The sequence below is a fragment of the Ambystoma mexicanum genome, chromosome 2p (assembly GCF_040938575.1).
Source record: "Ambystoma mexicanum isolate Mex_15411 chromosome 2p, UKY_AmexF1_1, whole genome shotgun sequence".
Classification (NCBI taxonomy): domain Eukaryota; kingdom Metazoa; phylum Chordata; class Amphibia; order Caudata; family Ambystomatidae; genus Ambystoma; species Ambystoma mexicanum.
The window spans coordinates 196,422,437-196,437,770 of NC_090923.1; the positions used below are offsets into that span (position 1 = coordinate 196,422,437).

The window sequence follows — 15,334 nt, forward strand, 5'->3', positions numbered from 1 at the left end:
TGTATTCTTTTTATTTTCCAGAGGCACACTGTTGAGCTCATCCCGCTCACGAAGGTCAACTATTCCTGGAAAGGGAATCCCAACTCCTACTTTGTCTATGGAGTTGAGAATAAGGTTTTCACAGAAAACTACCCAGCCACCTGCTGCTGCTGCTCTGTGATGTGATGTGAGGTTGGCAGGGCTCAGAGGCACATTGGACTGAACAGATGTAGTAGTACCATAGTATGACATGTTTACAGCAGACCACCTATTATGCTATTATTCAGAGAACCTTGGCCTTTGTGTATTTTGGGGTCTCGTTTATTTTTTAATATTATGTTTACTTTGCTTAGGCACTTTTATATTGATTGTACATTACACTACTTCAGAATCCTTAAGTAGTTTTTTAAAAATTGGAAACAACCCTGTTACACATTGGCACCAAACCATGACTTTAGTCTATGTTGAAGAGGATAGTGTAAGCATTTTGGTGTTGAAGATCTGAAACCACAATGTGGGGTTAACAGAAGTGTAATGGAGATGGTGCATACTTGGAAAACTTGCAAAGATTTTCAGCTAAAAATTTGAATCGTTTATTAAGGAGCTGTTCTATCTAAGATGGCATGCTCCATGGCAACTTCTCAGATGTAGACGCATGACCTCTATTTATTGTTCAGGTCATTGAATAGTAATCTTTCCAAAGAGGTACTGGGTGCCATCAAATTATATTTCATAGTTCAAGGAGGAAGAATTGTAACCGCTCAGGATAAACCAATACTCGACTTGGGTGCCGCCTTACTTCTAATAAATAGTGCTGGCCTTCCTGTGTAGGGGAATGATTCACCATACATTAACGCCCCCATTTTAGCCCTTTTACTCGCTTGTATAACAGATCACCTTTGTAATCACACGTTGGCGCCTTGGCCCACTAGTGTGTGTGGATGAGCACAAGAGGAGTAACATCTATGTATAATCAATTATTTTTAACACAACATTATAAAAGGATCACTTTTAAAATCTACATTTACTAAGCTCAAAATGTCCCCAGTCTACTTTTTGTTTGGAACACAGCACACTTTAGCTTGACTTGTGTAGTAAAGTAGCATGGAAAAAAATGTAAATGTACCCAATTTCCAGACTGTGCCATGGGAAAGGTCTTGTAAGCAAAGGATTGATCATGCACATTCTAATTAATATTTAATGTACATCTTTTCGAATAACTTGTTCATCCATTTTGTACTTGAGAAAATAATTACATCTGTGGCAGCACTGAGTCTGTTTTTTAGATGCTGGTTTGGGCTAGACTGAATTGAGGGGAAATGGTCCAATCTGAAGTCTCTGGAGTGCAGGCTTCTTATTGATTCTGGACTCTTATCTGCTTGTGTAATAGTTGCATTTGCTTTTTTCTTTCTGGTTTATCGTATTGGGTGTTCATCTGTACAGGTCCCGGGTTTAGGTAGCCTTTTTCTTTCCTGTCCAGGTATATTCGGAACTGCACCTGTTGAGTATTGGCTGAGCTTTGACCACCGTTCCATATAAAAAAAAGGCTTTCTTTAGTTCTGTTTACAGGTTTTTGTTTCTGTTTTTGCAGTTTTCAAGAACTTTCCTCTGTAGTTGGCTGCATGAGACTAGTCTTGCCAACTTGGTCTTAAAATTGGGATGATCACTCAAGAGTGACAAATATAAGTTGAAACTAATATTTTTGTATTTTGCTTTTCTAGAAGTCAGTTTAAATTAAATGAATTGCATTTTGGTGGCGATTTAGTCTGATCTGAATGCTAATCCCGTTCCTCCTCTTTTCATGGGAAGCAGTTTGTCTTTCCCCTTCATTAAGTGGAGGAGGAACTTAAATGCTTTCTCCACTGTGTAATGGTGTGAAAGCGAAGGTGTGCCTTTACTATCCACTCCTGCTCCCTTTCTCCATCCACCACTCGAGTATACCTGTGCAATGCCTTCTGCCATAGATTTTCTCGGATACATGCACACATTTCCACAGAAAAGCAACCCAGCCCTCATTGGATACTTTCCTAGAAGCTGCTTAAGTGAGTGACTCGATCATTGGAAGGGGCAATTTCCCACTGAACCGCCCCCACCGTCATGAAATTAAGTTTGTCTGGGTGAGGTCTATTGGACATTGACTAATCTGGAGTATCTTGTTCCAGTTTTAACTTGTCTCCTGCTGTTCTTTAAATTATCCTCCTTTACGTATCTTCCATGGCCTGCCTATACAGTGGGAAACTGGTTCCCATGGGCACGAACCAATGAGCATTGATCCATTGCCCATTACTAGGCATTTGTGTTACCTAGCTGTAAACCGGTGCCAAGAGGCTTATTACCTCGTGTAGTTGAACCCAATCATAAGCTCAATGCATGTTCAAGTAGTTATACACTGCCTTACCTGCTATGTTTTACAGGAATTATTGATCTAGACTAGCTTCTCGCCACATAGGCTTGTATTCTATTAGTATGCGTAATGTGGCATCCTTGGGAGAGGCCCCTGCAGGTGATTATGGAATTCATATTGGGATTCTGTGCCCTCATGGTAGGGGGGGAAGGAAACCATTCCTCTGCCTTCTGAGGGACACCTTAGACTCTAGAGATGTCAAGGTTCCCGCAACCAAGCCCACTAATCTTTAAGATGGCACTTGTTTTAGGGCCTAGTTTTTGGTGCCTGATACAGGGGAACCCCTGCACTGTGATTGAAATGAAGATTTAATACCATGGGTTTACTGTGAAACAGTGATTTTTATCTGACATTCATCTCTTTGAATCTGATATTTTGTTAACCCTTAAGCAGCGACTGTGAAAATTGAGGCTCTGATTTGAACAGATGTTATGAAATGGGTGTTCTTCGGCCCTGCTGTTCGGTCTGGTCAGCTTTAAAGTTCAGGCAGTCTATTATATGCCCTCAGTTATTGTGTGTTCTATGGTGCAGATTTCATTGTTTGCAGACAGCTGTTTAAGAAAACGATTAACCTACTCCATCCATGATCGTAAGAAAAGCAGGAATTGTCTGAGCCGAACCAGGCTGCGTGTCTGGCAAATAGAAGATTTAGGTTGTAGCTTGGACAAGCACAGGTTATTCCTCCTATCGCACAAATATTGTCCTTGAAACCATGTTGTGGATTTTTGTTTAAAAGCCTTAGCTCCTTTGCTGCTTTGCTGTTATAAAGTGCCTTTGGATAATCTGTTAGCCTTCCTCTGACTTATTCAATTAGGTGTTTCAATTGGATGTATTTGCTACCCTACTAAAGGCATTTTGATAGTTTTTTTTCCAGAAATGTCGCTGTCTTTTTGTCCCCTAATCTTCAGTGCAAAGTTTGGGTCCAGAATGAACTACTGTGAATGTCGCATGAGTTTGTTCTAGGAATAACTGGACTTATTGTTTTTATGCAATGGTGTGGTGTACATTTTATACCTTAGCTTCTGCCTTTCTTGTTTTTTGTGGTGCTTTGTAGGGTGATGGCATGCCATCTGCATAGTCTTTGTGACCCGCCTATGTATGTTACACATGCATCCTCTTCCCCCTTAATAAAGAAATGGTGTTTTAGTTACTGATGGGTCAAGCAGTCAAATTATTTGGATTACTTGAGGTCTGTAGATTTCCTGTCCAGCAGTTAGTAAATGGTGTACCTCTGTCACTTTGATCTTTTTATGACCGACTTGTACCTGAATGTGTGAGCACCTTAATGATGGTAAATCTTATTATATGTAACCTATGGTGCTACTCTGAGCCTTCACATAACGGTGTACCTTTTTGTGCAGTAATAAGCTTGTAGTATTTTTCAGCTGATGGCACAGCGTGTCCGGGTGGGTATGTGTAACCGGTGTAATAGTCCTACTAAATCTAGTTTGTGCAGTCCTATGCGTGTTCAAACCTGTGGTTTTGGTATTGTGGTGCATAACTGGTTGTGCTATTGACCTGGCATTTGCTGGAGCATTGGAAGATTGCAAATGAGTTGCAACAGTTTACCTCTCCCCTTAGGTATCTGAACTGGGCTTTGTGGCCTGAATGGTGAAACGTCACCCAAGTGCTGTCTCATTCTGTTTAATGGGTTTATTCTCTGCAAGGAATGTATGGTGATCTTCAATTCACTGATTAAAATGACCTCTAATAAGGGGCACATCTGAGTCACTGGTCACTAAAATATTCTTTTACATGTTTTTCTGTGTAATGTATCCAGTCTCATATCCTAGGATGTCACTGCCCTACAAAAAGCATCCGCCACCATGTTTCATTGTCCCTTGAGTATGAGAGTAACGTAGACAGTGCTGATTGCTTCCATTAAGAGATTGTTAAAATGAATGTACTGCCATTCTCTGGCCCCATTGTCCATGTGGCACCCTTAGAATGTTTAGCTTTAAATTGACCTAACCTCATTGTTTTTAGATCCTCTGCAGGCTGGATTTTCCAGTTTCCTTTTTTTACAGATATGTTTACGTGTAGCCTTTTTTTATTTGTATGGTGTATTGTGAATGTGCTTAACCATTTTAACCTTCATACTGGATTTACCACTGTTTTAAACCTCTGAATGTACAACTGTGAAATCATTAAACACACAATATATTAAACGCTCTTGTTTAAGTTAATGCTTCATTTGGTTTCTCTGCTGTTAAGATTTTTTTTATAATGGTGGTGTCGAAGCTTCAGCATTGTAAAATGGTTTCCTGCATTTAAAAGTAACATTTTTAAATGTGTACAAAAAGCAAGGGGTATTGTAATATGAGCAGCAACACGATCAACCATTTCAGACGTCCTTGTTTGTAAATGAGTCTCCTCACTACACTTCAGCAGATAATTTCTTGGCTTTATTAAAATGAATGTTCATGCATAGCGACGGGTATTCTTGAGGATCAGAGGTGGAGGAGTGGATGAGTCTAGGTTGTGCCAGTTGCGGATGGCAAACTGCTTTCCAACCTGATACTGCAAGCCTAATCACTTCCAAGTCTGGCGCTCTGTTTTCCACCTATATCCACAACATATCACCAGCATTGCTTCAAGTGACTACTTTTACCTTGTAACTGATCTGTTCTATGCACCTTATTGTTCCCTGCTTTGTACCCATTCTCATTGTACTTCACTGTAATTTTTGTAAACGCATACATGCCTACTGTTTAACAAGTGTAATTTGCTCTAATGTGCCCAGATACCTTTGCGCGCCATAGAAATAAAGAAGCAAGCTTGCCTGTAGTTGGCAAAAGGATACATCTGTAAATTGGATGAAGCCTGAATGGTACTGTGGTCCTGGTAGAAGAACTATTTGTTAAAAAAAAAATACATTTAATTTGTAAATGTTGTGCAAGTTACCAAAACCATGCATTTGACGTATTTTATGTAAATTCATGTTTTAATAGAAATGCAGTAATCCACTAAACTAAATGGAAGAATCAGTCTAATGTCACGATTATAAATCCATCAATATTTCAAATGTTCATTTTTATCTCAAATATTTCATCACTCGCAGAAAACACCAATATACAAAGTGGTCATTGTAAATTGGAAAAACTATCTCGTGGAGGTGCAATATCCTATAAATATTAAATGCACACGTTACACAAGACTTTCTAATTACATGTTTCAAAAGGCGCACACAAGACACGTATGATTGTAGTTGCATTAATCCACAACTTAGTAAATTGTTAGGTTCGATTTTCATATTTATATTACATCTCCCTCACCTGTGAGACCCGCCCCAGCACTTTTTGGTGGACTTGTGCATTATTTTTCTATGTTCCTCAGTGGGAACAGTTTCCCCCCTCACGCTTTTTTACTCTTTCCATGGAAGTCATTTTTGTGTCTCTCCATACTTAATTTTTTTAATCCTACTTTATCATTTGGGCAATCTACATTGTATTATTGCTGGAGGGATCCTTCAGTGTCTCGTTTGGGTACCGTCTGTGAACTATTCTTCCCACTGGTTGTTGGACAAGATTGTATGTAGTAGCCCTGTGGGGGACTATACCAGGCTTGTCCTCTTGGCAATAGGGAACCCAACCTTTGGTATAGGTCTACACGAGTTGGTAGTGACTGAGCAGCCAGACTTTTCTCAAGGGGGGGGTCGATGTAAGTTGTAGAGGTGCAACATAGAGATTCAGTGACAAATATTCAAATAACTCGTATACCTCGGGAGGATAGCTGAAGGGCAAGTAAGACGATATGGAGCAACACAGGTTAGATCCCCTGGTCTGCGCATAGAAACCTCTGGGTATTAAGCGCGTTATAAATAATCATATCATACTTAAGGTTTCTTATTAAAATAATCATTTATTAATCAGTTTTAAAATAAGTTTGCTTTTAGAAAGGGCAATATGCAACAATAAAATGCACTCCTTAGTTTCAGTTAAGTAATGGATACCATTTTAGCATGTCTCGCACACTTCCTACACCCTGAGGTGACTTCAATTGCTAGGACATTGATATTACACTTCAGCACTTAAGAGATTGTGGGAAAAGGATAGGGAAGGAAACAAAGGTTAACCAGTTCTTTGAACAAGTAAGTACTTGATAATACCCCATGAATTATAGGTTAACCCTTTCCCTGCCTTACAAGTAAGGTATCTATGACTTTTTGGAGGAATAGTTGAACAGTCAGACGGTAATAAGAGTCTTCAGGGAGCCAGGCCAGCCAATGTCAATGGAACAAAGTCTAGGGGAGCTGAGGCACTTCTTGAAGATAGCACAAAAGTCTTGCACAATCTTAAAGGTTGTGTTGTAAAAAAAATCACTGATGGGTCACAAGCAGGGAGGCTTGTAAGGAGCAAAGCTGAAAGCAACTCTGTGAAGGGCAGCAAATGCAAGTCTCCAGTTAGAGCAAGCTACACACAAGAGTTAAGTACCCCTAGTTACACAGTACCTTGAGACTGAAGAAAAGGTTCTAGCTGGCGTCTGTTCCTGGGCCTCAGTCATGGCAACAAGAGGGAGGACATCTGGGGACTCCTGCACTACGGTTTGAACATCGGCAGCAGCAATGGGTACACTCCAGATCAACGGCACTTCAGTTTCAGCCACTTGCAAATGGCACCACTGCGATTCTTGGATACCTTGTGGACTTTCCTTGCTTCTGGGTCCAGCACTGAGGTGGCTCAGGCTTGGTTAGTCCTGCTTTGAGGGACTCAGAGGCTCTTCCTGGAGCTCTGGTCAGGCTTCAAGGCAATGCACTCGTCGTGGTGTTCCTGTCCCTCTGTTCCTGCAGAAGTACAGCCAGCAGAAAGGTGTTCCATGCAAGTTCGTCTTTAGGTTGATTGGTCCCACCAACTCCAGGGGAGAAGTGCTTTCCGGGCTTCTCTAGTAGATTAGAAATTTGGAGCTTAAGCACTTCAGCAGGGCATCACCGGGCAAACCAACGGTCCGGGGGGGGTGCAGCAAGCTTGTCTTCCAGTTTCCTCTTCGGTTACTTCATCCAGTGGTCGACTCTGCCTTCCTTGCAAAAGACATTGACTTGCACGTTTCTCCCATATTCGCAGCCTAGCTGTCAATCACACAACCGGTTGGCTGTCCTCAAAAGGCAGCTAGCCAATCACCTTTGGGTACATTCCTATAACCAAGGAGACTAAGCACAGGGAGTTGTGGGCACCTCCCTCACTTCCTGCCCTGGCAGACACGCTGGTGCCAGAGGCAGGATTCGCCAGTGAATCCCACCAAAGGCAAAACTAACAAAGGGACCAAACCTGATTTGGCGCGCAGAGTAAATCTCAAGAAGGACCTTTCCAACAAGACATGGCAAAAAAGACTGAGGCCATTTTGACAAAGTCTGCGGTAAATGCGCACAATGGTAGGAAAATTAAACCACTTCCACTGGCCATTAATTGTTGAAAGGGTAATCTAAACAGGTTACATGAGAAGGGAGACAAAGTGGATACGAAGTAACCCCTCCAGCACTGTGTGGGTCTACAAAGAGAAAAAGGTAAGTAAAGTAATTTCACTTTACTACTCTTGGAAACAGTATTTTATCCAAGGGAAGGTATTAACACCTTAACAGAAATCCAAATGATTTCTCTGTCGCTGCCCTGAAGGTATACTGTGTCAAAATGATGCTGGGTTTGTCAGACTCAAAAACCGAGACACTAGGTTCAAATCGGAGAAAAATACATGAGTGGGGGGGGGGAAAAGGTCTTGCTCTCTAGGATAAAAATTAAAAGTCCTAAAGTCCAAGTGTCGGGGTCTCTTAATGTAGAAGGGAATTAACACATAAATGAGAATTATCCTTAACAGGTATGCCCAAACGTGGGTCCATTTTCTGCTCCATGGGAACCATGCTGCACCTCACTGAGAAGGCCCAACAAGCTTGTGTTTCTGTGCTGAGGGGACCTAGCAGCGCTGGAGAGGCTGATCACGTTGGTGGCAGAACTTGACTGATTTGCGTATGGCTGGAACCCTTTTGCAATGGCACAGACGGGCTAAAAATCTGTTGTGTGGAAAGTTGGACAGAGTAGTGCCAGTGGCTCAGATTTATTAACCTTCTGCCCATCACTTTTGTGTCCATATATATATTTCTGAGGCTTGTGGAATCTGCTTAGATCACATGCTGTGCATAGGCCGACATCTAGTGGAAGCTGCGGAGTATTACAGTTTGTTTTTCGAAAGTCGAAAATGGGCGTCGACACAGGGCGTGCCAGTAATACTATCCCTAGTGTGACGTCCACTGTACCCATGATCCCTCACGCGTCTAGGATCCCCAGATTGTTTTTTTCCGCCATTCTGGTCGGAAGCACTTCATCGGAGTTCCCTGGCTTTGCCTTATTTTCAACAAAAATTAATTCTAACTTGCCCCGTTTTTGTCACCCTTCGTCGATCAACATCTCGACGCCGAACCGGGGAGGAGATCAACGTCGAATACCGACGGATTGGGCCTTGAGGCTTCCGCCTCGGCTCGGGCCTGGGCCGCTGGCCTCGGCCCTACAAGTAGGGAGAGTGGGGGGTGGTACACTTCCACACTCGGCTATATAGATATTATATATATAGACACCTTATTACCTACATACACTTGCCCGCTGCCCACAGGTGCGTATGGAGGGTACGCCCTTTCAGTTTTGCCCCAAGTGTAATAAAAAATACCCTTGGGTAGATAAGCACGCTACGTGCAATCTTTGCCTACCCAGAGACCACCCCGAGGCGGGTTGCAAGGCCTGTAGTAGGTTTAAGCCCAAAACTCTCAAGGACCGCTCCACCAAGCGTTGGGCCCACCACGCCAAGCTAGCAGCTATGGAGGCGGAGGGTACCTTCAGCGACGGCAGCGACGCCGAACTTTCGGACGGCGAGGGCACCAAGGCGTCGAAAGACAGCCGAACGCACGTCCCCGGCCTCGGAAGGTCGTCCGTCCCGGCGACTATGGGGAAGTCCCCCGGCGACAAAAGTGTTACACATACACACGCTAAACACAAAAAATCCACCCGAGATTCGACGTCGTCGAAACCTCGGAAAGAGGCACAGAAGGAGCGGTCCGAAAGGACGTCCTCTGGGCGCTCCCGGTCGAGGTCGCCGCACGACGTCAGGCAAGCCTCCACACTTGCACATAGTGCCTCGCCCATTAACATCACGGAAGATCACTCGTCCGGAGACGAACACGACTTCCATCACCAGCCTGCACCCCAGGGAAAGGGTACACCACTTGGGAGTAAAGAGGGCCCAGTTTCGAAGGCTACTTCGAAGGACAGGGATTCCACCTCCGATTCTCGACGCCAGGCGTCGAAAGATAAGGGAAATGGCAAACACACTTCCACCCACGGGGGAGGGGGTAAACAGCAAAGGAAACAACCCTTGCAATCCTCCACAACAAAAGAACTGACTTCCCCGTTCAAGTCTTCTCAGGGCCTGTCCATAGAAAGTCCCAGCAAGGTCACCCCAAGCTCCAAACTCTGGTCATGCGAGGACATTGACAGAGTAATGTCAAGGATGTCTTCCTTGGCGAATTTTTTCGAAAGACACCCTGAACAACTCCTAGCTTTAAACCCTCAGGAAGATTCTCCCTCAGGGTCAAGGGACCCTATCCCCTCAAATAAAAGACCCCGGGTCGACACACCATTTAGGCCTTTAGACCCCATTGAGGTCCAACCCTATTCTTACCTCTTCCCTACAGACCAAGGAAACTCTTCCCTTATAGAAGGTCAGGAAATTGACACGCCAGAAGATCCTGCAGGATCAGATTATTACGGCGAAGACGAAGACGAGGAGGAGCCAGAAAATAGCCCATATATTTTCAGAATGGACTCACCAGTCGAAAGGGAAGCCCCAGTGTCTGATTCCCCAATAGATAATCAGCCCCTCCTGAATGAACTGCTCTTTCGGGCAGCTAACCACTTCCACATAGACACACAAGGTGTCCAGGAAGAAAGGGACTTTGCGGAAGAACTAATAGGGGAAAGGAAGCCAGTAGCCCAAACCATTCCCATCCTAAAATCTGTTCAACGCAGAATAGCACCATCCCTTGTCAACCCAAACCTGACAAGACCTGTAAATCCGAGAGTGGAGAAGCTGTTTAAAGCAGCCCAGTCGGACCCCCTATATATTAGAGGTCAACTTAAGCCAGATTCTCTAGTAGTAACCAACACCCGCAAAAGAGCTGGTACACCATTATCTTCCTCTGAGGCTCCCCCCGACAAAGAAAGTAAAAAACTTTATGGTTTTGGCAGGAAAGTAGCTTCCACGGCAGCCTACCAAGCCAGAATCGCGAATTCCACCACACTGTTGGCTAGCTACAACTGTCACCAGTGGGAAGAAGTGGCAGCACTAATAGATTCTGCTCCCGAACCCCTTAAAAGCCAGCTAGCTCGCATTTCTGCGGAAGGAAGGAACGTCTCAGGCTGCACTGTAAAAGCAACTCTGGACGCCGCTGACAATGCGGGTAGACTTATAGCAGAGGGGACTGTCATCAAAAGGCATGCTTGGTTGAGGCAGTCGGGATTCAAAGCAGAAACACAGGCTGCGCTCTTAGACAAACCAGTGGAAAGTGATCTCCTGTTTGGGAAGGCAGTCGAGGACGCTCTAAAAAACGCTAAGGAAGAATTCGACACCCTCAAATCCCTTGGCCAGTTAACTACCAAACCACCTAACCAAAGAGGGAATGGCAATTTTCGTCGCCCCCGCGGCCAAAATTCCAATAGAGGAAATAGCTACTCCCACACCCAGGGTACACAGTGGAACACCAGCTCACAACAGTCTACCCAGGCGTATGGTAGGGGTAGTAAAAGAGGACGTGGTAGAGGCAGAGGCAGCCCCAGTAAAGGAGGAGGCACGCCTCCACCAAAGCAGTGACGCTCAGTTCAGGGTCCCTTCCCATGCAACCCCAGTAGGGGGACGTATATCAAGTTTCACCCAGGCATGGGAAGGGATAACATCCGACAGATGGGTGCTGTCAACAGTATCCAATGGGTACTGCATAGAACTACTGCAACGTCCCCTAAACCATCCTCCAAGACAAAAAGTCCACTCTTTACAACATCAGAAGATCCTCCTCGAGGAGATCGCCATTCTGCTAGAAAAGGACGCGATAGAACTCGTCCCGGGACACCAGGTAAACAAGGGTATCTATTCAACTTACTTCCTTGTGCCAAAGAAAGATTTAACAATGCGCCCAGTTTTGGACTTACGGCCTGCCAACAAGTATGTCAAGCCCCAAAAATTCCGTATGACCACACTACAAGAGGTAATCCCACTCCTAAAAAAGGGGGATTACATGGCAACCTTGGATATGAAAGATGCCTATTTTCATATTTCCATGCTCCCGGCGCACAGAAAATACTTGCGCTTCAAGGTGGACAGTCGCCACTACCAATTCAAGGTACTGCCCTTCGGGATAGCTTCAGCACCAAGGGTATTCACCAAGGTACTGGCGGTGGCAGCTGCACACCTACGCAGGGAGGCAATCCCAGTGTACCCTTATCTGGACGACTGGCTCATAACGGGGGAAACCCCAGGAATCTGCAGGTCAAACATTCAGAGGACCATCGACCTCCTCCACGAATTAGGCTTCTCCATCAACGAGAAAAAGTCTGGTGCCAAGCACCTCAAAACAGTTTCTAGGAGCTATCCTAGATACTCAGAAAGGATTGACCTTCCCTTCGGAAGAAAGAATTCGGAACATACTTCTGCAAATTCCGCATTATCAGTCAGGTCAACAGATAACAGTACGCAAAGCTATGCGGTTACTGGGCATTATGGCGTCATGCATTTACCTGGTCCCCCACGCGCGTCTGCGCATGCGTCCCATGCAGGAATGGTTGGCGAAACAGTGGTCTCAGGCAAGTGGTCAGTGGGACGATCTAGTGGTCGTTTCGCCAACACTCGTACAGAACCTACACTGGTGGACAAGAGAGAATCTCGCAAAGGGGAAACCCTTTTACGATCCCGAAGTACAGGCAGTGGTGACTACAGATGCATGCCTGACGGGGTGGGGAGCTCACCATCTCCACCACACAGCTCAGGGTCTCTGGTCTCACTCAGTAGCCAAGAACCACATCAATCTGCTAGAGCTTCTGGCAGTATTCCGAGCGCTGCAGGCGTTCGAGCCCCATCTACTAAACTTGTCGGTGCAGATCAGGACGGACAGCACGACAGCCATGTTCTATCTGAACAAGCAAGGAGGGACTTGTTCGCCAAATCTGTCCAAGCTTGCCCAGAAAATATGGATATGGGCACTCAGACGGAACATCTTCCTGTCATCGCAACATGTTCCAGGGGAGCTCAATTCCCTAGCGGATGCTCTAAGCAGAGACTCCCTCCCAGAAGAACACGAATGGGTCCTTCACAAAGACGTAGTAGAAGATCTCTTCTCTCAGTGGGGTTTCCCCACTATAGACCTATTCGCCACAAGCGAAAACAAACAATGCCCAGGATTTGCATCCAGGTTCCCCCAACCGGACTCCCAGGGGAATGCCCTGTGGATGAACTGGTCAGGGATGTTTGCGTACGCTTTCCCACCAACTCCTCTCATCAGGAAGGTGGTGTACAAGATGAACAAGGAATCGATGACGCTCATCCTAGTTGCTCCCATGTGGGCGAGACAACCATGGTTTCCACACCTACGCAGGATGGCGGTATGCGAGCCCATCAGACTCCCAGCCTGGTACAACCTTCTGTCCCAGCAACAAGGTCAAACAGTGCATCAGGAACCCAACTCTATGAACCTAGCAGCATGGCTCCTGAAGTCATAGAGTTTGGACATCTCAAATTACCACAGAGGTGTATGGACATTCTAAAAGAGTCCAGGAAACCAAACACAAGGCACTGTTACTTTAACAAGTGGAAAAGATTTGTTATCTGGTGCCAGAGTAAACAAATCAACCCGGTTGATTGCACTCCTTCCAACGTTGTAACATACATGCTCCACCTGCTGGATGCAGGGTTGGTTTTTAACTCTCTGAAAGTACACCTGGCAGCCCTCTCAGCCTACACCACATCCCATAACAAGGTTTCGTGGTGGAAAGTACCAGTGGTTAAAGCCTTCATGGAAGGAGTAAAGAGACTTCACCCTCCTATCTCAAACCCACCACCAGGATGGGATCTCAATGTGGTGCTATCTAAGCTCATGGGCCCCCCCTTCGAACCCATGCATAAAAGTAGTCTCAAACACCTGACTTATAAAACGGCCTTCTTAGTAGCCATTACCTCCATAAGAAGGGTCAGTGAAATTCAGGCTCTGTCAGTGCAGGATCCTTTCTTTACTATCCACAAGGACAAACTGGTTTTACGCACACACCCTAGGTTCTCACCAAAATTCATATCCAAGTTCCACGTAAACCAGTCCATCGAGCTTCCGGCTTTCTTCCAAAACCCACAAAGCTCGGCTGAGGTGAAACTACACACCCTAGATGTGCGTAGGGCGGTCCTATACTATGTAAATAAAACCAGACCGCTAAGGAAAACAGATCAACTGTTTGTCTCCGTAGCTACAGGCAGAGAGGGAGATCGCGTCTCTAAGGGCGCCATCTCAAAGTGGATTATCAACTGTATACAGCTGTGTTACTCTCTTGCTGAAAAGACTCTGCCTTTTACGCCAAGGGCCCACTCTACTAGAGGCATTGGGGCCACTCTGGCTTTCATTGCAAATGTTCCCCTCGACACCATTTGCAAAGCGGCTACTTGGAGCTCTATTCACACTTTTACTCAGCATTACTGCATTGACACTCATTCCAAGGCAGATGCACAAGTGGGACAAGCGGTTCTAAGACACCTGTTTGCTCATGACCCTTCTCACATCCCACCTCCTTCTTCTGGTACTGCTCGCTAATCTATGCACAGCATGTGATCTAAGCAGATTCCACAAGCCTCAGAAGGGATACATTACTCACCGTAATCGTATTTCTGATGCTTGTATCTGCTTAGATTCACATGCGACCCACCCTTCCTCCCCTCCGAGAGAAGGCGCATGGTTGCTTGTAGTCTTACCTTTCTTTCTATCTGCTTGGAATATCTGTACTCACGCTACTCCTCATGCTACCTCATGTCAGGAAAAACACAATCTGGGGATCCTAGACGCGTGAGGGATCATGGGTACAGTGGACGTCACACTAGGGATAGTATTACTGGCACGCCCTGTGTCGACGCCCATTTTCGACTTTCGAAAAACAAACTGTAATACTCCGCAGCTTCCACTAGATGTCGGCCTATGCACAGCATGTGAATCTAAGCAGATACAAGCATCAGAAATACGATTACGGTGAGTAATGTATCCCATATATATATATATATGACACTTGTGGAATCTGCTTAGATTACATGATATGCATAAGCCGACATCTAGTGGTAGCTGCGGAATATTAATGTTTGTTTCCGAAACTCAAAAGGGACGTCGATAGGGTGTGCCAGTAGTACTATCCCTAGTGACATCTACTGTACCCATGGTGCTTCACACGTCGAGGACCCTCGGATTGTTTTTTTCCACCATCATAGTGGGATGCATATTGCAGAGTTCCTGCTTGGCTATTGCCATTATTTAGAAAAAGTAGAACTATAATATTTCTTTCTGTCCTTTCGGTAATCCTTCTACCGCGAGATATTCAGCTTCGAGGACAAATTACTATTGTAGACTACAACAGCCCGCCACAATGATCCTTTGTCACAGCCCCGGAAAGATTCAGCGGATCTCGGCCCTCACAGTAGGGAGAGTGGGGGAAGCTTCATACTTTAGTCTCGTTAAGAGAATCCTAGTCCCTTTGACTCCCACATATTTCGCCAGGCTGCCACCCGTAAACATAATGGAAAACACACCCTTTAAGTTTTGCCCAGGGACTGTGCCGAGGGACAGTGCAAACTGTTCATCCCTAAAACACTCGAGGACCACAAAACCAAACCCTGGGCCCACCACGCCATGCAGGCTTAGGCTGCCTTGAATGTCTACAGTGACGCCAAGGGCGATCT

The 15,334-nt window shown here is 45.2% G+C and overlaps 1 protein-coding gene across 1 annotated transcript in view; it reads left to right on the plus strand.

Moving 5' to 3' along the window:
• LOC138566337 (protein SSUH2 homolog) overlaps positions 1–4,551 on the plus strand; it is a 167,713-nt gene extending 163,162 nt beyond the window's left edge. The window contains exon 13 of the mRNA XM_069643478.1: positions 22–4,551. Within this exon, the coding sequence (XP_069499579.1) occupies positions 22–165 (144 nt within the window). The 3' untranslated portion in view covers positions 166–4,551. The remainder of the gene's footprint in view (positions 1–21) is intronic.
• Positions 4,552–15,334: the final 10,783 nt, after the last annotated feature.